Genomic DNA, 26,840 nt, shown 5'->3' with positions numbered 1-26,840 from the left:
TTTTTTTTGGTCTTTTTGAGACAGGGTCTCACTATGCAGTTCAGGCCCACCTTGAGCTCACTTTGTAGCCCAGGCTGGTCTCTAACTCACAGTGATCCTCCTGCCTCAGCCCCCCGAGTGCTGGGATTACAGGCGTGCGCCACCACACCTGGCTATATATATATATTTTTTAAACAAAAACTAGCCAAAACCAGTTTTTAAGTAGCCTTAATTTCACTGGAACTAGTGAAATCTTAGTATAGATATCACACTATCTCCTATGCATTTGAGTTGTTTTGAAATTAACTTTACAATTATGAAATTAATGTACATCCTAAATGAATAGCCTTGATTTTTTTTCAAAATCATGTATTTACCTACTATATGCAAAATACGGAATGTAAGGTCCCTGCTCCAGCTAGCAAAAGACACAAGTTTTAATGTTCACTTAAGAGAGACATGGCCTGGGCCAGGGATATAGCTCAGTGGCACAAGTGCCTGTCTGCCAAGTGTAAGGTCCTGAGTTCAATCCCTGGCACCCAAAAAAAAAAAAGAGAGAGAGACACAGCCAGGACCAGACAGGAGAACACTATTTCCTCCATTTTAGGCCTTAAAGGATGGCTCAGCAAAGAGGTGGCTCTAAGCTGAGCCTGGAAAGGTACTCAGACTCACAAACGAGTGATCAGATTTGGCTAGGAGAGAAGCAAAACAAGGAATAGTGAGGCTGGGGGTCTAGCACAGTGACAGAACATGTGCTTACCATGAGGAACACACTCGGTTCAAATTTCAGCACCAAAAAAAAAAAGCAAAAAACAAAATAAAAGGCTAACCCATGGAAGATCACGGTATGACGCATGAAATTTACTCTTTAGGCAATGGCAATCCACAGATACTGTTTGAACAAATAAATAACAAGTACAAAGACCCTCCAGCAAATCTGCACCACAAAATATATAAAGAATGGATTCAAAGTGGCCAAAGATATGAGGATCATCTAGAAAACTGCTGTTTTTCCACAACACCCAGCTGAGTGCCAACCTGCCTTCACTCAGCTGCTCAGTTACTATGGAACTACTATTCACCCACTGGGCCTTCTGCTAAGTCTGGAACAGTGTGAGGCATAGGCCCTTGTCCTCGAAGAGGCCTCAGTCTCATAAAAACAGACAGGTCCAATGCACGAAAAACTATAAACACCCCTTATGCAAATTAAAGAAGATAGTTGTATCTTGTCAACTTGATAAAATTTTAAGATGGAGGCACAACATACTGTGGGAAATGTAAACTAGAAAGCCAGTAAAAGATCAGTTCAGTGAGGAATGAGGCCAAGAAAATAGGAGGATTCTAGGATAAGGAACTAGCCCAGTCGGGCGTGGTGGCACATGCCTGTAATCCCGCACTTGGGAGGCTGAGGCAGGAGGATCGCTGTGAGTTAGAGGCCAGCTTGGGATACAAAGTGAGCTCAAGGCCAGCCTGAACTGCATAGCGAGATCCTGTCTCAAAAAAAAAGACAAAAAAAGGAACTAGCCCAAGTAAATATCTGAAATGAGAACAGATCTAGCACATTCCTTCTGACATCAGAATGGCAGCCTGAGGTCAAGGGGTCTTTTAGGCCATACTAAGTTGTCTGGAGTCTGGACTCTGTCTACTATAGGCTGTTCTACTCTTTCACTGCATGTTAAAATACAATGTCAATCTCTTCTTTGTTGGGAAAGTATATACAAAAGACATGAGAACATTTTTAAATGTCACATAAAAATATGAATTTCCAACTTCGCTTACAAGAGTGGAGAATGTGGCAACAACTGGCCTCCGATTCAGCTTGACATGTGTCAGGGGCAGGCACGGATACACCATAATCCCCTCCCTATCACTCCTGAACTTAGCTCCTAGAGGCATTTAATACAGTTGCCTTCTGGTCAGAGGTGCTGTGGATGAAGTGAAGCCGAAGTCACACAGAGTCTCAATATTTACTGAACTGAATGAAGGTAAACACAAAAATCCACATAAAAAGGAAATGAAGGCTTGAACTAGCTGTGGAATGTAAAGAGGAGGTGCATCACAGGTCATTAAGTTGTCAGAAGTGACAGAAGGTATGACTCAAGGTGGGCAGCAAACGAAAAAAATGAATTAAAGACCACACTGACATTTCCAGTCTGGATACCTAGAAAACTAGGTAACTAGAAAATCACTCAGACTCAATTATGGAACATAGGAGGGGAGGGTAACTTCATTTTGACATGCATAATTACAACAGCATCTTAGCTGGAATTGTAAAATACTGCTGAGCTCTGAGATGACTAGATTTTCTAGAAAAAAAAAAGTTAAGCCCTGAAGACTTAAAACTTATTTTAATTTAAAAAAAAAACTTATTTTAAAGGTATGAAGTACATGCAGCCTTTTGTTGTTCTACAACTATAATATACTCTTACATGATGATCTATGGCCAAAATGACATCAACTACTGTGTCACACAGCAATATCTTCAGAAATTAATGAGGCAAACATCTAGCCTATCCTTCACTGAGTTCCTCATAATGCTATGTTTTCTCCTTTATTACTGAGTCCATTCCTCAACACCCCATAGCTACTTCTTTAGACTTCTGTATCATTGCTTTTGCTTCTAAGAAAAATTTATTAATCATGTCTTTTTTTCTTACTTCTAAATATTTCTTGTATCTGACACCAATAGAGCCATAAGTTTTTCCTATCACTGATAGCTAATAAAGGGCCATCCTATCCCACCCAGTTAAGAAAATCAGCCAAACAATATCAAGTTTTCAACTATGCTTGAGGATTGCTATTGTTTTGTTTATTCATACCTCAATTTCATGAATAATTCACCTCAAAAACCACAAAGCAAGACCAAGCAAGGTAGCACTCTGTAGAGTGAGTTGAGTAGGACAGTCACAGTTCAACTAGGGTATAGAGGATGTTCCTGGGGCTGAGGGGACAGCCGAGGGTACGGTGTACAAGCCAAGTCAGAAAAGGAGGGATACCTCCAAAAAGGTGTGGCTCAGCAAGAGTTTAGCAAGTGAGGACATCCACACAAAGAGACAACCTGAGGCAGGAAAAGCAGGCATCCGATGGAGGGGATGGATGGGTAGCCTGATTGAGTGAGGAAGGTACCCCCACAGAGGGCAGCAGAGGTGGGAGCCCAGTGTGGGTAGCTGTAGCCCACGCAGGGTTTTGAGGGCACTCACACACAGGTGAGCAAATAAGAGCAGAGGCTTAAACAAATAATGTATTAAGGACAAACGACTGCGTTTTTTACTTCCAGAAAAAAAGTACAAATATGAAAAGGCAAAAAAAATTGGAACATATTCTATGATATTGAGTAACAACTAGATAGTGGTTTGACTTTGCGATTTTCAAAACATACAGATACACAGATGTAAAGGTATGTATGTATGCTTGTGTTTGTACACATGTAGATATACTCCCTAACTCTGCTCCCAATCCTGGGAGCAGCCAGGACTGGGGTATTCAGATCTTAGTTACTGAATATTATTCTCCTCTAAAAGGAAACAGAGCTCCTTGGAGAAACAGCTGATTCAGTGCTCATGTAGAAATATACAGGAAGAGTCTAAAAAATCTGCTAATCTCAAAAAGTAAGAAACGGTGCTGGGTGTGGTACTGTACTCTGAAGACTGAAGAAGAGGGATCACCTCAAGTTCAAGGCCAGCATGGGCTACATACTGAGTTCAAGCCCAGCCTGGATTACATAGAAAGACCCTGTCTCAAAAAGAAAAAACAAGAAATACTCCAAAGATCACAACTTACACCACTGAACTGTACATAAAAATTATTCATGAAATGGGGCCTGGTGCCCGGGAAGCCGCACGGCGGGGAGTGCCAGTCTTTGGGTCGGCACCCTGCCTTGCAGGTGCCCAGGAATAGGGGCCCCGGCACCCAGGAAGCCGCACAGCGGGGAGCGCCGGCCCTCGGGCTGGCCCTCAATCTCGCAGGCGCACGGGAGTAGGGGCCCCAGCGCTTGGAAGCCACATGGTGGGGAGCGTTGGCCCTCAGGCCGGCTCCCACCCTCGCAGGCGCCTGGGAATAGGGGCTTCGGTGCCTGGGAAGCCGCGCAGCAGCACACACTAGCGTGCACCAGCCCTCAGGCCAGCCGCCACCGATCAACAGAACTACTACGGCACAGAGAAACAATGACACAATTGGCCCACCATGCACTGGCTGTGGAGGCCCACCCACAGACATGTGTGAATCATTCCAACTGAGAAACCCCTGGTAATACATCCCACACAATGGGTCACTCTTGCTCCTGCCCTTGAGAACCAGAAAGGTCCAGAGTCAGTGGAAGAGCAGCTGCCGAACAAGGACTCGGAGAACATGAGAATACAGACTAAGCCCAAAGAGTCAAAGGTCCTGTGGACTGGGATCATGAGAGCCCTTCTGAAGCTGTAAACCAGGAGGACCTTGCGCAATACCTGGGGAGACCCCCTGGAAGCCATTCTTCCCTTGACAGTACAGGCTGTTGCCGGGGAGTGCATGGAGCTCCAGAGAAGTCTGCAGCAAGATTCCTGCAGCCTGTGCTGATGGTTGGGGAGAGGACACTAACTGTTTGTGGGGTCCCAGTGCAATGGGAGGCTGGAGAGAAAAAGCTACAAAGAATGGCTTTCGCCCCAGATGGCTCACTTGAGATGTTAGTAAGAACTGCCTCCTCAGTAGTCTATAGCCATGACAAGGAGGAGGCCCAGGAGAGAAAACAAACAGACTGAGAAAACGCAGCTGCTTTTCCTGCAGCACTAAGAGAAACAGACCCCAAGTCTGATTCCTGGGGCCCCAACAAGAACTCAATGACTGCATTCATCTGCTACCACTGTTAAAAGCCAGGCCACCTCAAGAGGAACTGCCCTAAGAGGCCCTCTGGGCCATGCCCTGAATGCAAAGGTGACCACTGGAGATCAGTCTGCCCTCTGAAGCGGAGGCCCCAGAGCTCAGACCCATCCTATCAGTTAGTCCAACTGAAATGAGAGGGCCCAGGGCATACTCTGCCTTCTCCCTCTGGCCAGACTGTCATCTCCATGGAGGAGTCCTGGGTAATGAGGACTATAGAGGAACAAGAAAACAGCCTGTTACTAGACACAGGTGCAAGTCTCTCAGTCCTTCTTTTCAATCCTGGCCTTCCTTCCAGCCGTCATACCTCAGTGACAGGAGTCACTGGTGAGGATGTAATACGCTATGTTTGACAACCCTTAGACTGTAACTACTTGTTACATCCTTCTTGCGTATCTCTGTCTTCCTGAGAAACCACTTTGAAGATACCACCATATATTACAGCAGCCATTGATATTTTCCTACTAATCTATCCATAACTCTGTAATGTTTGTATTGTTCCTATCCTATTTCATAAATGGATGCATGTTTATTATGTTTCCTACAACCACCATTGAGAATAGTTAATGATTATTCAATAGGTCACTCATGTATAGCTCTATTTACTTTCTCCAGAAGCCACTTTGAAGATACCAAAGTATAGTACAACTACTAATAATTTCCTACCTCTTTTGCGTGTAACTCACCATTATTTGTCTATATGTTTTCCTGAGAAACTGTCTTGTAGATAACAATATGTAAAACAATATGTAAAACTATCTTGAGAAACTATCTTGTAGATAACAATATGTAAAACAATAACCACTTTGATAATTTCCTACCACTTTGTCTATAATTTGGTAAGCCCCCCCCATTATTATGTTATTCTTTTACTCTTTAAAATAAAATTTTAAAAACCTGAAAAAAAAGAAATGGGGCTGGGGACATGGCTTGTAAGTATAACACCTAACCAGCACGCACACGCCTGGGTTCAATCCGTAGAACACAAAAATAAACAAATAAATTGTTAAAGTGGCAAAAATTATGAGTTTTTTTAATCATAGTTAAAAATGAGACATAAGAAGGGCTGGGGATTTAGCTCAGCGGCACAGCACCTGCCTGGCAAGCGCGAGGTTGTGAGTTCGATTCCCGGTACCAAGAAAAAAAAAAACACAAAAAAAAATGAGACATAAGAATAAGCTAGGAGGAGCTCCCACTGGCTAAATTTTGAACAATCTGAACATCAGAATAAATGATATGGCAATGAATTGTAACCCAGTGAATGAGAGTCCACAAATTGAATCCATAAATTTGTACTCAAGTAAGTAAATATATTAAATTTTTTATAAAGAATAGAATATTTATATAATTCACCCCACAGAACATGTAATTATTACAAAGATAAAAATACTCAATTTACAGGGAAGAGGCTTAAAAGATACCCCTTAATGAAATGGTCAAAGTTAATACCACAAGTAAAAGCACATAAACCTTGCTAGAATATTAGAGGAACAAGCTTCATCTTTATTATATTCCTGCAAGGACATATAACTCAAATCTAATCATCAAGAAACACCACACAAACTCAAATTTTATAAAATAATTGCCTTGTAAATGTCAACAGTATTGGCATTTATACAAAATAAGAGTCAAGGAAAGACTTCAAATGTTCTAGACTGAATGAAAGGAAATAAAAAGGCATGACAACAGAATACAACTGAAGATTCTAGACTAGATCGCTGTTACACTATTGGGACAACTGGTAAACCTTGAATAATTGTACTGCTTATGTACAGACATACTGTGATTAGGTAGAAAAATGTCTTCATAGGAAATACACATTAGAGTCTTCAAGGGTTACAGGGTATAATGTCAGCAACTTACTCTCAAATGGTTCAGGGAAAACATACTATCTAACTTCTGTTTGAGATTGTTTTAAAATAGAAATCTTAAATAATTTTAAAGCATTCTCTATTCCTTACTAAAGGTATGAGGATGTTACTAATTTTTCTCTCTAACAAATAATATTATAATTAACATCAATATTTAGCAACCTTTGTATTATTAACATTGTTTCCATGGGATAAACTCCTTGAAATTGATGGGAATACTGGTCAAAGGCATGAATATTTTGTTGCTAATTTTTTAGCCTTATCATCCCAGTTCCACACTATGAATGAGCTTGCCAAGCTCTATCAGTAGCAGCACCAGGAACTGTGCATAATCTTGAGCTGTGACCTCTGAGAGAAAACAATGGAACTATAAGTCTAATGTACTTTACTTTGAACAGCAATATTTTGTACATGTATGTGTGGTATGTTATTTGTATATATACATAATAATGTTGCCAAACTGCCTTTCAAAAAGTTTGTACCAACTTAAATGGCTAGCAACAGCACAATACTGTTCTAATACTTTTTAAAAAATTGTATCTCAGTCAATTTTTGTTTGCAGACTTTTTATTACTGTTATGACTTAGAATATTAAATATTTTTAGAACTAAAGCTACAACTTAGGTGTGCCCAGGAAAAGTCATTTTACTATAGGTTGCAAGATTCATGATTATGACTGTTAGTTAAACACAAAATGGATCAAACACTTAAAAAACTAAAGTATACTGAGGCAAGATGGTGATAAAGAAAGAAGGCTAGGTTTAAAATTAAACAAGCTAAAGGAAAACTATAAACTAAAATGCGGTACATGTAAGGTGTCCATAAAAATAACACAAGTACAACAGTTTAAGCACTTTACACAAACTGCTTTAAACAAATAGCCCAAATGTTACCAACAGTTAAAACAGGCTCTTATTTTCATCTTACTCACAACTGGACTCTTTTTCAGGTCTTAAGTCAGAACCATGAAGAGCTGTACTACCAGCTGAACACTTCTTTCCTGCCTCTGCCTCTGCCTCTCCCAGGCTCTCCACCCCAGCTCTGTCTCCTGGAATGAACCACCGCCCCACAGAATACACCCTCCCTCCACTGAGCACAGCCTCCCGCACTGAGCACAGCCTCCCCCCACTGAGCACGGCCTCCCCCCACAGAGCACATCCTCCCTCCACTGCCTCCCCCCACAGAGCACATCCTCCCTCCACGGCCTCCCCCCACAGAGCACATCCTCCCTCCACCGAGCACATCCTCCCAGCTTCCAGCCCATGCTGCCCAACACGCTGCTGCTAAGCTCTGGGAGACGGGGTGAGGGGGCCCACACTCACACGTCAGACACAGGCAGCAGGTTATGGAGGGTGTGCGGTATGAACACTTAATGACGATTTCACATGCATATACTGACTCTCTGAAGTATTATTATCTCCTTCAGCAGATGAAGAAACAAGGTGAGCAACTTACTCCAAAACACAGTGCTAATTAGTGAGAACATGAGAACTAAAGCTCAGGCCTGATTCCCAAGTCCAGACCTGTAACTAGTGTGCCACACAATCTTTCTAAAATGTTAACTGTTTTCACTTTTTATCCCCAAATTTAAGACAACAGATCCCATAAACTAATTAATTTTCCTCTCAAGATCAACAGTTAGCCAGGCATGGTAGCACACACCTGTGTCATAATCCCAGCACTCTGAGACACCAAGGCAGGAGGATCGAAAGTTCAAGCTCAGCCTGGGAAACTTAATGACTGAATGAGACTTGTTGGTTTTTTTTTTTGGGTTTTTTTTTCCCGGTACTGGGAATCGAACTCACGACCTTTGCGCTTGCCAGGCAGGTGCTGTGCCGCTGAGCTAAATCCCCAGCCCCTGAGACTTTCTCAAAATAAAACATAAAAAATGGCTCAGAGGTAGTTCAGTGTGGAGGTCCCAGGTTCAATCTCCAATACAATATCAGTAGTTGACAGCCTACCTTCCTAGTTTTAGAATTACTTGAAGACAGTTTACTGGATTTGCCCTACACCTCTTAATGGCCCTACTACCTTTCACTGCTCCACACTCCTCAAACGACATGACAAATAGTTTATTTATCATCCCTATTCCCACTCTACTGGATGAACTTATCCACGTCTGTCCAAGAGCAGCACTGAGAACTGAACATAATGCTGCACTATGAACTAACTGACATAGAAGAGTGGGATTATCATTCCACTTCATTCTAAACAATAAACACCTATTAATGGAGCCTGTTGTTTATAACCACACAAATCTGATGACTCATATGCTCTAAATCAACTATAATCTTGATAATCGAGTCACATGTGCTGCTAAAGCATTTCTCATCCACCCTATACTCGTGTAATAGTGAATTTAGAAATTTCACAACCGCAATAAAAACTAAATTAGAAATGTAAACAAGGGGCCTAGAGAACACAGCCAAAAGACCTACTGAGGAACAAGCTATTATAAGCATTTCCATGGCAATCTCAGGCTATTTCTGCAAGTCTCTTCTCATCCTTAAAAGGTCTAAATCATCTACAAGACTGATTATACACTGGGCATGGTGGCATATGCCTATAAGCCCAGCACTTAGAAGACTGAGGCAGGAGGACAGCCATGAGTTGAGGCCAGCCTGAGTTACATAATGAGTTCAAGGCTAGCCTGAACCACATAGCAAGAATCTGTCTCAAATAAACAAAGGAACAAATAAAAAAGACTGATTGTACATCATATTAGGTGGCTAGATCTTTGGTCTATATACAGAATATATATACACACACATACACACACACACACACACAACCTGCTCTTTATCTGTCCCTTCTGTTGGAAACTCTTCTTCAGCCACAGGGATGGGTTGGGTTGGGTTGGGTTGGTTTGCATTGGCCTGGCCTGGCTTGGCCTGGCTTGGCTTGGCTTGGCTTGGGTTCTTTTGGCAGTACTGGGGATTGAACCCAAACACTGGGTTTTAGCAGTACTGGGCACTTTACCACTGAGTTATATCCCCACCCTTTTTGTTTTTTATTTTGACACAGCATCCTACTAAATTGCCCAGGCTGACCTCAAACTTGCAATTCCTCTGCCTCACCCTCTTGAGCTGGTGAAATTATAGGAATGTACTACCACATCATATCACAAAATTCTATTTTAAGAAATTCTGCTTTTTTTCCTTCAACTGTAATTGACTATAAAGTGATTTGAGTAGAGGGATTTCAAGTCAGTTTAAAAGAAGGCAGAGACTAGAATAGTGAAAAGAAGGAACAGAGGTATTGACCATGCACCTATGGAAAAGGTAAAGGAAAAGCACAGTAAAATTCATATAAAAGTGAATCACAGAGAGAACAAAATTGGAGTTTAGAGCTATATTCCAAAGTCAGAAAACAGAGCCTAAACAGCCTTGAGAAATACTTAACTATGATCATGGGAATAAAGATGCTTTAAAATTTTGTCCACACATTAAGCATCCAAAATAATCCAATATAATAAATAATAATAGAGTAATCTAGAGGGTTACATGCCAAACAAACTGCCACCACCTTTCAGGAATGTGAATGGGGTAGGGGCTGGGGATATAGCTCAGTGGCATAAACATTTGTCTGGCAAGCACAAGGTCCTGAGTTCAATTCCTGGTACCAGGGGGGAAAAAAAAAAAAGGAGGAATGTGAATGGGGAAAACAGATGACTTTTTATTTTCCACAAAACTAATGTTAAAAATAAAATAAAAACAAGAATGTATTACTTCTGAAAAAACAAAAAACAACAACAAAAAAAACCACATGCTATTTCTGAAATTCTGGTTGAACCCCTACAAAAGTCAACAATGCCAGCTCGTAAAAGCAGCCTGGTAACACACAGAGGAATACACACAAACAAATGTTCGCAAACATTTAGGGTAACGACATAGTTTATTGTCAAAACCAGGACACACTTTACTCAAGAGGCTGAGGCAGGAATAATGCCTTGAACTCAAGGCCAGCCTGGGCAACACAGTGAGATCAAGCCCAGCATGGACTTCACAGTAGGACCTTGTCTCAAAAATTAAAAACAGAGCCAGGCATGGGGGTCCATGCCTGTAATCCCACCACTCGGGAGGTTGAAGCAGGAGGATCGCCACAAGTTCAAGGCCAGCCTGCACTACATAGCAAGACCCTATCTCAAAACAAGCAAAAAAGTAAAAGTAAAAAAGTAAAATAAAAATAGGACACTCTGGAAAGTGAAAGAAGGGGATACTATTAATGGCTGAACAGGGAAATATTAATTGGGACTCTTTTGAGCAAACGGGGGCGGGGGGGTAGCCACCCTGTGTATTTTAGTTCATCAACTTTAAGCGAGCAAAAAGCCTGAAATTTTCTACCAAGTAAGGACTGACAAAGAAAATAGCAGTATCTCATTCATGCTTACTTAGCATGTTATCTTAAAAATCTTACTTTACAGATGAAAATAATATTTGGGGCTTGCACAGCTTTCCCTGAACATGGTTCTTTTTACTTATATTTTCTGAGTCTCACTTTGCCCACACTAAAAGAATGATTTTTAGATTACTCAATCAGGTATTTTCTTTATACAGAGGTTTAAAGAAATATAATATTCATGATAGAGAAAGAGAACATTTGAGTTTACAAAGCACTTTAACAAACTGTAATCTATTTAATTTGTCTTCTAAACACTCTCCTACAGGGAAGGAAGGTATTACTGTCCACATTTTACAGACAAAAACACTAAAGCTTAGACTGGTAAGGCTCAAAGTCAAACAGTGATGCATAGCTATTTAGAAGAAAAAGCCTTGTCTTGAGCTCTAGTGCAACCACCCCAAAATATCATGGGGTGTAGCAGACTTTTCCCCTCTAGCCTGTCCTTCAGTGACATATATTTACTAAGTTTTATTTTTGTGATACCTCCCATTTCAAAATACCTTAAGAATAAAAAAAAAGAAAACACCTCAATATAAAAAATTCTTTCGTCCTTAAGAAAAAGAAGGTATGTATCTACATTACAAAGAAATCCACTTTAGAGGGATTCATAGAGTTACAATTAAAAATACACATCCTTTCCTTTTTCTAAAAAGGTTTTTTTAAAGTTTCTATTCTTTTTTTTAGTTTCCAGACAGGGTCTCACACCGTAGTCGAGGCTGGCCTTGAATTTACTATGCAGCCCAGGCTGGCCTCAAATTCACAGCAACTCAGCAATCCTCCTGCCTTAGCTTCCTGAATGCTAGGACTACAGGTGTGTGCCACCATGCCCAGCTTGAAGTTTCTCTTCTTTGAGACAGGGTCTCTCTATGTAGTCCACAATACAGTCCACTCTGGCTTTGAACTCAATGTTTCCTAGGCTACCTACCCCCTTGGTAGCCCAGAGTGGCCGCCAATTCACAAACATGGCTGTGAATGGCTCAGCCTTCTGAGTGCTAGGATTACAGGTGAATGCTAGGATTACAAGCATGCGGCATCAAACCTAGCTTTCAATAAAAGTCTGACTAAAGCTGTGATTGTAGCTCAGTGGTAGAGGGGCCTGCCATATATGCATGAGGCCAAAGGTTTGAGACTCAGCACTAGAGATAAAATAAAGTATGACAACTCAAGAAAATGTAATTTACCATTTCCACAAATACAACATCTTACAAAGTTAAATATACAAATAAATAGTCTATGGCCATACCACCCTGAACTCGCCCAATTTGTCCGATCTGCGAAGCTAAGCAGGGTCTAGTCTTGTTAGTAGTTGGACAGATGGGAGAAAAATGAATAATTATGTTCATTTCATCTCACTTGATTCATGTAAAAGCCCTGCAAAACAGGCAACTTTAGGGACAAAAAATCTAAACACAGAAAAATTCAATGACCGATAGGTCTCACTGATGGTGATGGCTCGTGTCTAGGGTCCCTCAAAGCCTCATGCAGTGGTCGAGGAACTACTCCGCATGTCTCCTTGGAGGCCAGTTACTAACCCACTCCTGAGAAGGCCTGCCAGATGCACTTTCTCATCTTCCAAGTAAACTATCTGACCAACGGTTGTACTCACATTTAAAAGTGCTTAGAAAAATTTCAGAAACAGCTTTTAAAAACGTCAATAATACACACATAACTTACTTGGCAATCCGCAGTTTCCCAACTTCACCTCTTCCTGGGGCTTTAGCCCACTGCTGTGACAAATACTTAGGCACCTAAAACAAAATTAAACATTTTTCAGATGATGAATATGAGGTACCCAGGGATTATATAAACTGTGCAACATAATTAGTAAATAATAGAGCCACAATTCAAACCTTGACAGTCTAGCTCCAGAGTCTACTTCCTTAATCAATGTATTACATTGTATCTGTAACAGGATACATGCCATCAGATGGGTTTTAATTTTGAAAAAGAAAAATGGAGTAATATATGCTGACTCCTACATCACATTTTCTGAGAAGTAGTTTGGACTCTGTAATCAGTATACACCATTAAGGTTATTCTATTATGAGGAATAAATGAGATACTTTATTATATAAAGTATAAAGCATACACCTTATTCAAAGCTAGTACTCAGTGAGTATTAGTTGTCCTGTAATTTCTCTTGGAATAATAATATGAATGTGAATGCCTGAGTCAGAGGCCCTTGCCCGAACTGGGAAGAAAAAAAAAATCTATGCAGCAAGATTTTATTTGGGGGAAAAAAATCTTGACTATTAGTCAAATAAATTGCAGTATTTTGAATACAGTAAGAATTAAGAAACAGAAAGGTAAAACCCTGATGGTTTGTTCAATTATGCATACATCCTTCACACTAAAATTTACTGCACTACTGCTAGGTTTCAGAAAGTATGTTAGAGGCTGGGGAAGAGGAAGGGAAAAAGAACCAACAGTGTGAGATACCATGCTAGACATTATATATCCATTACCCCATTTAATCCTTCCAATCGCCCCGCAAAATTGCTATCATTCTCTTCATTCTATACATGAGAAAACTGAATTGGAGAGTTTTTGTTACTGTTTTGTTCTGTTTTATTTTTTCAAATAGAGTCTTATTCTGTAGCCCAGGATGGCCTTGAACTCATTATGTAGCCCAGACTGGGCTGAACTATGTCCCCTAGGCTAGCCTTGAACTCACAGCGATCTTCCTACGTCAGCCTTGAAAATGAGAGGTTTAAAGCAACAGGTAGCTAGTATCAGATACAAGATTTGACTCTGGTCTGACGTTCATACGCTTAAAAAATAGATTATGTAAAAGATCTAGAAGAAAGATTTAACATGTTACAAGGTTTCAGCTATACTCTTCTTCTCTCATTCAAACAAGCTTAAAGAATCTGGCAAACTCCTTATGATAATTATACCTACGCACTGGATCTCCTTTGATTATGGATGACAGAAAGTCTTCTTAAATATAAAAAGGATTTATTGGTCCAAATAACTAAAAATTGCAGAGGTAGCTTTAAAGTAGCTTGATTAAGGCTCAAATGATGTCACTAGGACTTTCACCATCTCCATCTCTTCTGTCCCCCAAACTGACTCAATTCTTAAATAGCCTCCCCCTGAAGAGCAAGATGACTAAAGCAGCTCTTATAGAGCAGGGCTCCTTCTCAAAAGTCTCTAGCACAATGTGTTTCTCATGGAACTTATCATTGGACATCATTGTACCCAGAGATGAGATACATTTCAATGACACCTTTGGGGAAGGGTAGTCAAGACTACTAGAATTATACAAACTAAAAACAAGAAGTGACAGTTTTCATAAGTAAAATTAAGGTGCTGTTTCAATGTGAGAGTAGGCTGGTACTGATTAGTTCAAAAAGTAGTAAGTGGTGCTGAGTAATTCAGGGTCTACATGCAGAAAAATGAAGCTAGACAGCTTTCACATCAGTTACCAAAGGTACTCAAAACAGGTTAAAGATTTAAAAGTAAGACCAAAAACAATGAAACTGTTAGGCAAGTAGTTAGACATTAGCAGGCACAAGGGACAAAAGGGGCCCAAAAAAGTACATTTTCTTTGCCAGCAGTTAAATGAAGAAAAGAAGGTCTCAGTATATAACACATTTAAAATCTTTCATTAGGTCTCAGAAGCATGTAAGTACACAGGGCCTCTACTTCTAGAACATGGCATACAATATTCCTGGTTGCTATAGCCTACTGGTTTAATAACAGAAAGGGGCACATTGTTCAAATACCTTCCCTGCCTTGAGCTAAAACCTAAACTAGATTACAACTTTTTCTTTTATAAATTTCATCTATAAGTTTCTTATTTGAATAAGTCAGGAAATCATTTTGCAACAGTAACATTACCCGAATTGCTACTCAGTGCAGACACCTTTATGGCACTGTCCATCTTAACTTTTCACTCGAAGGCATAATTCTATCTATATCTGCTTTACAATAAACTCTGCCTATAGTTCTGCACAGCTGCCATTGGATATAGTCTGAATTCTTCTGCTGAAGACACAAAGAACTGAGGAAAAAGGGCCAGTTCCTTGTGGCATCAGGACCAGGCTTCCTGGTGACAAAACCATTAGAAGAAAATATAGGAGAAGTGCTTTAAGACGTTGGAATTGATTAGGAATTCTGTCTTTTTTGGACAAGACAACTAAAGCACAGGAAATAAAAGCAAACGAAGACAAACAGAATTACATCAAATTAAAAAGCTGCTGTACAGCCAAGGAAACAACAAACCGCACAGATCCTACAGGATGGGAGAAAATATCTGCAAACTACACATGTAAGAAGGGGTTAATATCCAGAATACATAAAGACCTCGAAAAACTCAACAGCAAAACAAAACAGAAAGTTGGGCGTGGTGGCGCATGTCTGTAATCCCAGCACTCGAGAGGCTGAGGCAGGGGGATCGTTGTGAGTTTGAGACCAGCCTGAGCTAAGGTCAGTCCGAACTGCACAGCGAGACCCTGTCTCAAAAAGACAAAAAAACAACAACAAAAAAAACCAGAAAATTATTTAAAAATTGACAAAAGGGCTAAATATGTCAATATTTCTTAAAAGAAGACATACAAAGGCCAATGAGTATATAAAAAAAATGCTCTACATTACTAATTATCAGGGAAATGCAAATCAAAGCCACAGTTAGGTATCATCTTACTTTAGTAAGAATGGCTATTATCAAAAGACAGCCATAGCGGGGATGGAGGATGTGAAGAAAAGGGAACCCTTTCATACTGCTGATATGAATATAGATTAGTACAGTCATTATGGAAGACAGTATATGAAAGTTTCTCAAAAAATTAAAAACGAAAGTACACATCAGCAATTCTACTCCTGGGTATACACCCAAAGGAATTCAAATCAGTATCTGCACTCCCATGTTAATTTAACACTATTCACAATAGCCAAGAAATGGGTAAAACTTAAAAAGTGCAACTGATTAGATCAAGAAAATGTGATACCTACATACACTGGAATACTATTCAACCATAACAAAGAAAGAAAGCCAGTCATTTATGACAACATGGATATAACAAGACTGTTAAGTGAACTAAACAAGGAGCAGAAAGACAAGTACTGCATGAATTCATTTATGTGCGGAACATAAAAAAATAGTTGATCTCACAGAAATTGAGAGTGGAATAGTGTTCACCAGAGTCTGCCAAGGTTAGGAAGAAAGGGTAAGAATGAGGAAAGACTGATCAATGGATACTAAGTTGAAGTTAGGAGAAATTCTAGTGTACTACTGCAGGATAGAGTGACTATAGATACAGTACTAACATACCACATATCACAAAAAAAAAAGTGAGGAAAGGATTTTGAACATTTTGTCCATAAATAAGTGGTAACATCACATGGCTTCGGGGCTGGGGATTTAGCTCAGTGGCACAGCATCTGCCTGGCAAGCGCAAGGTCATGAGTTCGATTACCGGTACCAGAAGAAAAACCAAAAATAAAATAAAATAAAATAAAATAAATCACATGGCTTCTCATTAATATGTACAATTTTTATGCCTGTATCAGTTAAAATTTTTAATTAAAAAATAAAAAAGAAATACAACCTTGGTAAATTTTTAAAAAGCAATAGCAAATGTTCACAAGTATAAGAACTGTAGAAATACTATGGCAACATCAAATAAAATTTTTGAATCCTTGAACCATATGAAATATCACCTTATGATCTTAATCTGACATATTACCTAACAAGTTAGCCTTTGCTTCCTACTCTGTCTTTGATTTTTTAACTCCAGGGAAGTTACACGTCAATTACTCCAAATAAAAAACTATTTTCTACAGATAGCAGTCCACTCTTATCAATCAATCAGAAGTTCAATTCCCTAATAAAGTCACTATTAGGGAAAAGGTGGTATCTCTTCTTGTTTCTACTTAATGGTTCAAATGAACCTATTTCTAGATACTCTAAGACCTGCTCATTACTGACAACAGCATCCCACCCATAATCTGCATTTCAAGCAGCTATTTTGACCACCATCTCCTAAATCCCAGCTCTCTCCTCAGTACTTCAGTTCCTGTAATGTCTATTCTTTCAATTCACTAATTCACCATCTTCTCACTGTTCCAGCTGCCGCCTTCAATTCTTTTAATAGATCTAGATTTCATGGTCCACCATTAAAATCCTTTCCATGCCCCTATCTTACTGGCTTGGCAGAACCTTAGTCCTCATGAAAGCCTCATCTTCCTCCACATTTGTACCTAAGCAGCTGAGGAAACACAAACTTGCTAATTAATTAGTCTCCCTACACAGCTATAAATATCAGCTAAGTCCTGAGGGCTGCCTGGCAAATTAACTGTATCTCCTTAGTCAATCACCCCCCACTCCAGATGATTCAAACTTTCTTCTCATTTCTCAAACCTACCACCTCTTCCTCCTTACTCCCTCTGTGCTGAGGACCTAACTTCCTCTTCTGGTGAGGAAAACAAGCAAACAAACAAGAGGACTTCTAAATCTACCACTTGCCCAGCAGGCTCTCTTCACTCTGCTGGCCGGCCCCTCTTGAAAAAGTGGACCATGGCCAATCCTGACAACAGTGCACACTCAAGTTTCCTCCCAGGTGTGTCAGACCAAAGACAATCCCGCCTTCCTCCTACCCTCTGCTCCTCTACCCTCTGCTCCCCTTAATCATTCCCATGAGAACAACAGCGGTTAACACTCGGCGCACACTGCAAGGAGCAGAAAGACTCAAAAAGGGACCCCAACAACCCCACCTGCTGACATCACACCCTTGGGTAATTTCCTTTCCTTTATTAAATTGGTATATGTTTGCACTATATAATAGTTACATTTGTTTTGAGGAATTAATATATGTATTAATGATATTGTATTAATGTATAATGTATTAATGATCTTGATCATTTTTGATCCCTTAACATCTACCTTCCCCCCATTCCCTTCCTCATCTCCAAAGAGTCTACTTTTTTGTTTCCTACTACCTCTCCTTTATTTTACTCTTTTATGTTTAATCTCCCTTCCTTAAGTGTGAGCAGGACCTAGACTCACGGCAAAGGATGGGCTGTCAATTCTCTCATCAGGTTACATACAACTGTGACTTCTGTATGGTTCTTTTCATTACTTCCTCAGTTTGCTTGCTTTGTCCATGCAAGCTGCACTGTCCCAGAGGCCCGTGTGGCAAAGGACTATAATCGGTTGCAGTGAGAAGCCAGCTAAGAACTCAAAGACTCTCAGTCCAACAACTCCAAAGGAACTAAATTCTGCCAACAACTACATGAACTTTGAAACAATCTTTCTTCGGTCAAGACTCATGTGAGAATATAGCCCTAACTGATCCCAGATAGCAATTGTGAGACTCTGAAGCAGAGGACACAACTAAGCTGTTGCCAGGACTCCTGACCCACAGGAACTGTAACAGAATTAATATGCTGTTGGGCCGGGGATACAGCTCAGCAGCATAATAAATTGCCTGGCAAGCCTGAGGTCATGAGTTCGATTCCCAGTCCCCCCGCCCCAAAAAAGCAAGTCAGAATCAATGTGCTGTTAAAGCTACAAAGTCTAGAGCAGTAAATATGATATAGTAAGCAATAAGCACTCTCCTAAATACTTTAAATATATTAAAAATTCAATCCTCATACAAGCCTATCATTTTCCAGTCTACATGAGAGACTGAGGCAGGAAGATTGCAAATTCAAAGTCAACAGGAGCAACCTAGCAAGATCCTGCCTCAAAATATATATGAATGAATGAATGAATGAATGAATGGGCTGGGTGTGTACCTCAGCACTCCCTGGGTTCAATTCCAGTAAAACACACATACGCACACACACTCACATGCACCCACACAGATTTCTTCTTCCTGATCTCTTACCTTCAGTCGGCCTTGGATTCAGTCCTCAGACCTCTCCTCCTCCACACAATCTTAGTAATCGCATAGCTTTAAATACCATATGTATAATAACAACTCCTAAATTTCTAACCAGCCAAGGCTCTTCCCCAAAGTCTCAACTGCTACATCCTACTGCCTACTCTGAACTTTCCATCTGAATATGCAGTAGGAATTTCAAATTTAAAATCTCCATGTTAGAACTCTTATTTCTGTCTCACACACATGTACCTCCCCAATTTTCCACATCTCAGTAAAAGGCAACTCTATTCTTCTAAGCACATAAGTTAAAAACTTTTTTTCTAACACACTATATCTAATCAAACAGCATATCTTATCCTAACCCTTCATATTACATCCACACTCAAACCCCTTCTCACTAATTCCAGTTACTCTCCAAGCCCAAGTCTTGTACAATTCATAACAGCTTCCTAATTGATTTTACTTCCTTGAAAATGAGCTTCCCAAAAGTCTCAGCCCCCAAGTCCAAAGAGAGGGCAGGAAAAAAAGAAGAAACAATGCCATAAGTGGTTCCAAAGCTCTAAAACATTCTTATGGACATTTCCATTTCGAGTTATCTGTGTTGCTTCCACTGCCTCTCACTCATTGAAAATCAGATAGAGACAAGGTAATAGGTTCAATGGGGATGTTTTCTCAGATTTTCCAAGACAAGAGAAAGTGACAAAAAATGACTCAAGCATTATCTCCCAAGGGAAACCTCCCCTAAATCCTCTAGACTAGATCAAGTTTCTTTATTATTCACACTCACAGAACAATATTCCTTACTTCAGTGTCCCTCACTGTAAGCGTTTTTCCTAAGGACTAATACTTGAGTGATACCTGTCTCCTGCACTAGACTGTAAGCCCTAATTCACAGAGCACAGGTGATGTCTGTCTTCTCGCTAAAACATTCTCAGAACCTAGCAGTGACTGACAATCACTGAAAGCTTGTTTGATGAATCTTTCAGTTCACTCACTCAAGCTGGACAGAGCACTAAGGTCAACCCTGCCTTCGAAGCTAAGGTGAAAAGGTGACACACGTACACCTTACTCCCCCTAAGCTTCTGCTTCATCAAATAGCTAGCTCTCTAACTACTAGATTTCAAAGCCCTATTTCTCCCAGACTACAAGCAATTTAAAGGCACTTCAGTAGACACCATAATGTTTGTAACATCTATATTTCCCCTTATGATTGAAAGCCTTACTCTCCTAGCTGCTGGGGGTACAGTAAGCAGATAGCCCTCAGCTATTTAAGTCTACTTTAAAATTGGCCTCCCCTCAAGAGAGACCCCTTGCCCAAGGTCGGCCCTCTTCCTGAGGCAAACCATATCCCATAACTGATGGGCACAGCTCACTACAATTCAGGACAGCTCTGGAGGGTTCCCTGGTGAATCATCCCTGGCTTTCACTAAAGTTCCTAAAATTCTTTCCTTTCACAAGTGTACACCCCAAAAGTATTCTAACAAACCCTCTTACAAATCTCCATCTCAGAATTAGCTGCCCAGGAAACCTAACCTAGAATGTTTTCTTTTCTCCTTGCTCCTTCCTTCATTTATTGTGGTACTTGGGACTGAACCCAGGGCCTGTGCACTGAGCTTCATCTCTAGTCCTTTCTTATTTTTCTTTTTTTTTAAGACAGTGTCTCACTAAGTAATGAAATTGCCCGTGCTGGGCCAAAGTTTCATTTCTCCTACCTCAGTCTCCCAGAAGTGCATCACTACGTATGATTTACTGTATGTTCTTGAAGTTCACAATATGGAGCTTACAAGGAGACAGAAATAAATTCCCAACTTCTTATTTGACTCTCCAAAGACAGAAGCCAACTGAGACCCAAGGGAGAAAAACACACGTCCTATTGCTGGCACAAGCTTTGTAGCCACAGACCTAAATTTAAACCATTGTTCCAAGCTCTGGCAAGAAATTAATCTCCTTACACCTTAATTCCTCACATGAAAACCATAGGTTTGCTTTGTAATATACCTGGTCCATAAGAAACATAAGCTTTCTTTTCACTATTATCTGCAAGGCTTTGCTGTATCATCTCTTCTAGTTTCATCTCTCTCTAGTATACAGCTTTCTTTTCGTTTATTTGTTTGTTTGTTTTTCTTCTGGTACCAGGAATTGAACTCACAACCTTGCGCTTGCCAGGCAGGCGCTGTGCCATTGAGCTAAATCCCCATTCCCTAGTACACAGCTTTCTCTCTGACCACCAATGTCTACATGCTTGCATATCTGGGAAGAAATAAAGCTACAAGCTACCTGTGGAGGCATTTCACCTGCTGAGTGAAGGAGACCACATTCACAGGGGACGATGTCCATCTCCAACAAACATTACTCAAAATACTTGCACAAGGAAGGCTGACTGGGAAAGAATTACTTCCTTCTATTGACTTTAACATTGTTGCTTAAACCCATGGCAATCCCCCATCTCTGCATTCTCAAAACAAAATTGCATTTTTTAATTATTCAAGCCCCAATATAATATACATGACTTACAAAATCCCACCCTACTAACTTTCCACCAACCATTACTAGAGAGGATTATTTTCCTAGAAGTCTAAATATTAGAAGCCAAGCAAAACAAATATGCTAAAATATTTTTAAACGTCACCCAATATTTTAATCATGATTTGACAGAGGGTGTGTGGCAGGGGCGTAGTCAGTTGGCAACCTAAAAGTGGCACAGACTAAGCAATGCAACAAAGCAGTTCTTAAAATATACAAAACTCCCAAGATGGTATTTTAACAGGCCAGAAAAATACAAACCTTAGACATTACAGTAAAGAATCTACTATTATATTTGTTTTTTCCTGGGCAAGCTATTTCTCCCATCTTGACAGGAAGTTGTTTTCTAACTAATAAGCTCCATAGGCTTTTTTTTTTTTTTTTTAAGTGGTACTGAGGATTGAACTCAGGCCTTCATACTGAGCTACATCACCCAGCCCTTTTTTATTTTGAGACAGGATCTTGCTAAATCACTTACGTTGCCAAGGCTAGGCTACAATTTGCGATCCTCCTGCTTCAAGCTCCCTGGGATTACAGGTTTGGGCCACCATACCCTGCAAATAGGCTCTTCTTAAATAACACTTTCTCTTGGGGCTGGGGATTGAAATCAGCGGCACAGCACCTGCCTGGCAAGCGCAAGGTCATGGGTTCAGTTCCCGGCACCGGAAAAAGAAATAATAATAATAAAATAAAATAACACCTTCTCTATGAATATTTCCTGTTCTTGCCAAACACTAAATTTTCCTGCTAAAAACTCTCAGAGTTCCTATATATACAGATGTTACTGTACTTACCCTATGCTATACTTGTCTAGTGATGGAATTAACATGTATTCTATAAACTTCGAATGTTCTAGAAAGAAACTCACAGATGTTGTAACAAAGATCAGAACTCAAAGTACTGTTTATAACAGAAAATATTAATGGAAAGAGAAAATTTGAAATCAACATTCACAAATATAAGTTGATGAGAATGAAGATACAATTTCTAAACAATGTTATTTTTTAATATCACACATTTTCATATCACACATAACTGAAAATGAAATAGGCCATTACAATTTGATGTACTGCCTTCATATAATACACTCATAATTCAAGATGAAAATCTATGCATGTTCAAGATATGGGCATAAAAATCACAATAAATGCTAACTCCATCACAAATGAAACAAGTTCAATCTGAAAGGTATGGAAATCAAACCCCACTGCCTACAGTGACTCTTAACTAGAACAGAATCAAAAGTTGTCAGACAAAGGGAGAACATGAATGGGTTTCAAAACAGAAAATATTTGCTAGCAATTCTCATTTTCTTTCAGAAATAAGGTTGTCAGGATAAGAACAGGCAAGAAAGAGGAAATATGTAACACATCCCCTTCATATACCAGAAAGATATATTTGTAACTCTTCATTTCTTTGATATGTAGTATTAGAAAAGTAACAGCATTCCAAGTTGATATAAGAAAGTAATGGAAGGGGCTGGGGATTTAGCTCAGTGGCAAAAGCGCCTGCCTGGCAAGCGCAAGGTCCTGAGTTCGGTTCCCAGTACCGGAGAAAAACCAAAAAAAAAAGAAAGTAATGAAACTACAAACAGAAAATAAAACATTACAACTACTTTTTCAAAACAAGAACAAATCATTAACTTGGGCCGAGCTCTTTTTCTGCCTTTTCTTGTTGTTTTTTTCCGGTACCGGAAATCAAACTCACAACCTTGTGCTTGCCAGGCAGGCGCTGTGCCGCTGAGCTAAATCCCCAGCCCCCTTTTTTTTTCTTTTAGTGCTTGTTTTCGAGTTCTTTTTCTATGAGTTAAGTTCTTTTCATTAAAAACTGTCGCCAAATTCTGACAATCTTTACTAAAAAAATTTCCCTCTTCAGGCTTCATTAGCACACAGCTATGGCCCTGTGAGATTTTTCTAATTCTGGCTGTGATCATCTTTCCCTGTAAATTATAAGGACAAACTTTCTTTCTTTCTTGAAATATCTTTTACATCTCTGCCCCACTCAAAATCCTCCTTAAAATTCCTCACTTCCAATAGACTAAAATTAGGACATTTCCACTGCCTGATATTCCAAATATATGGATCCAACCTATATTTAGACCCTCAGCTCTAGGATCTCCTTTTTGTTTTCCAACACACTCTACATTAACATGCACTTTCAGTCTGGCATTTCTGTTCCATTCCCCATGGTATACAGTATTATGTTTGCTCATCCAAATCTTACAAAGCAAACATCTACCAAATACTTACTGTGCTCCAAGCACAAAGATACTGTCTCAAGTCCCACCATTCTTCTCACACTTTTTCCTTCCATGTCAAGGGAGGTCTCTTTAATGACTCTCCTCCATTTAACAAGGAGTTGAAGACCAAAATGCACATGTACTCCATCCTTTTAAGTCATACTGTTACAGCTGTGATATGAATCAAATAACCACAGACCAAGACAAGAGCTGCAGAATGAGAGATCATGTATTTATTCATCACACTGAGTAACACCCACAAAGCCAAAAGCACTATTCTGGGTGATAGGCAAAGATCTTTCCATAGAATGTAATTTTTTGGGTGTGCACGCTGGGGAGAAAGAAACCAACCCCAAATAGTGAATCACTTCACACTACAAATGTTTTGATCACTAGAGGTTTGATATGCTACCCAATGATCATGAGAGCTGTTTTAAGAGATGTGAACAGGAAAGCCTTCTTAGATTTAATTTATGTGAACTCAGCCATGTGATAAGACAGTTAAGTAAAGCACGAAGAAATCAAAGGTCCTATATTTCGGGTTCAAAGACTTTCACGATAACACTTAAATATGCCCTAAAAGACAACACTTCTTTATATTGAAAAAAAAAAAAAAAAAAGCACAAATAGTGCCACTGAGGATTAACCAAGGTATGTCTTCACATAAAGTATTTATTAAAGGTCAGTTTCTTTTTATTTGTTTTGTGTGCGATTTGTTTGTTTGTTTGTTTGTAGGCAAGGTCTCACTGTGTAGGCTGCCCTTAACTTGCTCATGTAGCCCAGGCTGGCCGTCAACCCTTGGTGATCCTCCTGCCTCAACCTCCGGATAGCTGGGATTACAGGCATGCGCCACTATGCCCGGCTGGTGAGGTCTGTTTTTCAAGACCCAAAAAACACATTCTAGTCCAAAGGCCGCCCCTTCCGTGAGCTCACAGGTCTCTCCACTTTTTGGAGAATTTCAGGAAGGTCTATCAACCTAGTCCACACTTTCAAGGTATACAGGGGCCAGTTCTACTTTCCAGACTAGAAAACCGTATGTGAGCAGATACTCAAATAACTTACACGAGCCGGGCGTGGTGGTACACGCCTGTAATCCCAGCACTCGGGAGGCTGAGGCAGGAGGATCGTTGCAAGTTCGAGACCAGCCTGGGCTACAAAGTGAGCTCAAGGCCAGCCCGAACTGCACAGCGAGACCCTGTTTCAAAAAAAAACAAAACAAAACCAAAAAAGAAACCTTCACTTACACGGACTCATGACTACAGTAAGCCTCACCGAGAGAAATGTAAGGACTTCTTTGGTGTAGGGTAAAGTACCGCGCTCAAACCACGGGCTAACAGGACAGGCCCCAGTGGGAAAGGAGTTCTAGTTCTATTCAAGGCACATTCACAATACTGCAGTAATTGAAACCCACTCCGGGTCATAAACTAATTTCCTCGTCTGTAAACGGTCACGACAGTGCCTTCCGACTCTCAGAATGAGAAGCTCCCCGGCGGCCTCGAACGGAACTTTAAAGAATACATGCACCAGGATGGTCCCAGGTTGGTTAAACTACTTGTACGAGGAGCCGCGCGGACGCAGGGGCTCGCGAACAGTACCTTGACCAGCCACACTCCCGTGTTCTGTTTGGCGCCGGTCAGGTCGAGTTCTCCACGCTCGGCCATGGATCTTGAGAGACTTGAGGGCCGGAGTAGCGGCCTCGAAAGCAGAAGGGCGGCGGAGCAAGGGTCTAGAGCAAAGTGCGAGTCTTGGCGGAAGACAGACTTTGAGAAGCCGAGCCTCTCACCGGATAGGACGCTAGCAGCCCGGGGAAAGAGGAACACGCCTCTAGAAGCCGGGAACTGCGCCTGCGCAACGCTACTCTTAGTACGGCGCGCTGTTTTGGTCAAACTTTCTGTTTTCGCAACTCCTTGGGTGGGAGTGGCTGCTAGCATTGTACAAGTGAGTAAAACCAAGAGAAACCAGACAAGCCAAAAAGGGAGCAGCGCATTGAACAATAAGGTCTGTATTCCTGAAGAAAAAGGTGGTAAAATGGAAAAACAGTGTGCAAAGAGATGAAAGCTCTTAGTATATGTCCAACCCTTGCCGAAGAGGGAGAGACATTTGAAGGACAGGTCAGGAAAATCAATGGGCATTTTTGGCCAAACATCAGTAGCCAAGCGGGCCCTTACCGGATTGAAAGCATACCACTTCTAGATCTGAAAAGAAAGCGATGTCCCAACCCAGAGGCCGACCCTGAGCTCTGAGTAAGCAAGCAGAGCACATGTCTTTCTGAGTAGAAAATCCAGCCACCGTAGAATTGGGTCAGTAACGATGCGTGTAAGAGATTAACCTGATTATTTAACTCCCCTGCTTAAACAGTTCTCTTCTTCTCGCCTCTAAAGTAAAATTCAATCAGGCTCTCTCCCTTTAATCCCTTTACACCCACCCTGCCCCACACCCTACCACACCCAGCCCATCCACCACCACCCACAACAGGGCAGGATCCTCCTGTCATTCGGAGCCTCCGCACACGTGATTCCCATTTTTCAGATGTCCTATTTTTCCCTTTCCTTCACTCTCACCTCTGTCTTTGGTTGGCAAACTTGTACTTATGTTTCAAGATGAATGGAAATGTCACTCTTATGAGACTTTTTATCAACTCCCCCAGAGGAAGTTCAATTTCTTCGTATCACAGTGTGTGATAGTTAGCCCAGGGCACTATAATATACATGTTTACAAGCATACATGTAAACATGAACACACATGTACATAAACTTGTATATACATGTCTGTTATTTTTCTAGACTATGAACTCCTCCTAGGCAGAAATACTGCTTCCTCTCCAACCTCATCGAGGAATAATTGATGAATAAGAAATAGTGCTTTATTCATTTTATATGTACACTGTCTAGCATAATGTTTAACACATTGTCACATTTCAGTAGGCTTTGGTTGAACGAACATTCACTGTTGAGAAACAACAGGAAGGTGTTGTAAGAATGGCAAGTAATTTATTGGATCATACATCAGAGCCATATACAAAATTTTAAAAATTCTACCTCTGTATAGTGCAAGGCCAGGAAAAGCTGTCAGGTCCCTAAAACCAGCTAGCAAAACTAATCAGAAACTGGAGAGAGACCAGGCATGTGTTGAAAAGGAAGACTG

At 40.5% G+C, this 26,840-nt stretch overlaps 1 protein-coding gene across 1 annotated transcript in view; it reads right to left on the bottom strand.

The window, feature by feature from the left end:
• Gtf2f2 (general transcription factor IIF, polypeptide 2, 30kDa) overlaps positions 1-25,528 on the bottom strand; it is a 152,040-nt gene extending 126,512 nt beyond the window's left edge. Inside the window, exons 1-2 of the mRNA XM_005409084.2 lie at positions 25,292-25,528; positions 12,780-12,853 (exon numbers count right to left, since the gene is read on the bottom strand). Coding sequence (XP_005409141.1) covers positions 12,780-12,853; positions 25,292-25,357 — 140 coding nt within the window. The 5' untranslated portion in view covers positions 25,358-25,528. The remainder of the gene's footprint in view (positions 1-12,779; positions 12,854-25,291) is intronic.
• Between the last annotated feature and the right edge of the window lie 1,312 nt (positions 25,529-26,840).

The sequence above is a fragment of the Chinchilla lanigera genome, unplaced genomic scaffold, assembly GCF_000276665.1.
Source record: "Chinchilla lanigera isolate Chin_1 unplaced genomic scaffold, ChiLan1.0 scaffold00117, whole genome shotgun sequence".
NCBI lineage: Eukaryota > Metazoa > Chordata > Mammalia > Rodentia > Chinchillidae > Chinchilla > Chinchilla lanigera.
The sequence above is the reverse complement of the archived record's forward strand: the minus strand, read 5'-3'. Positions and strand labels throughout refer to the sequence as shown.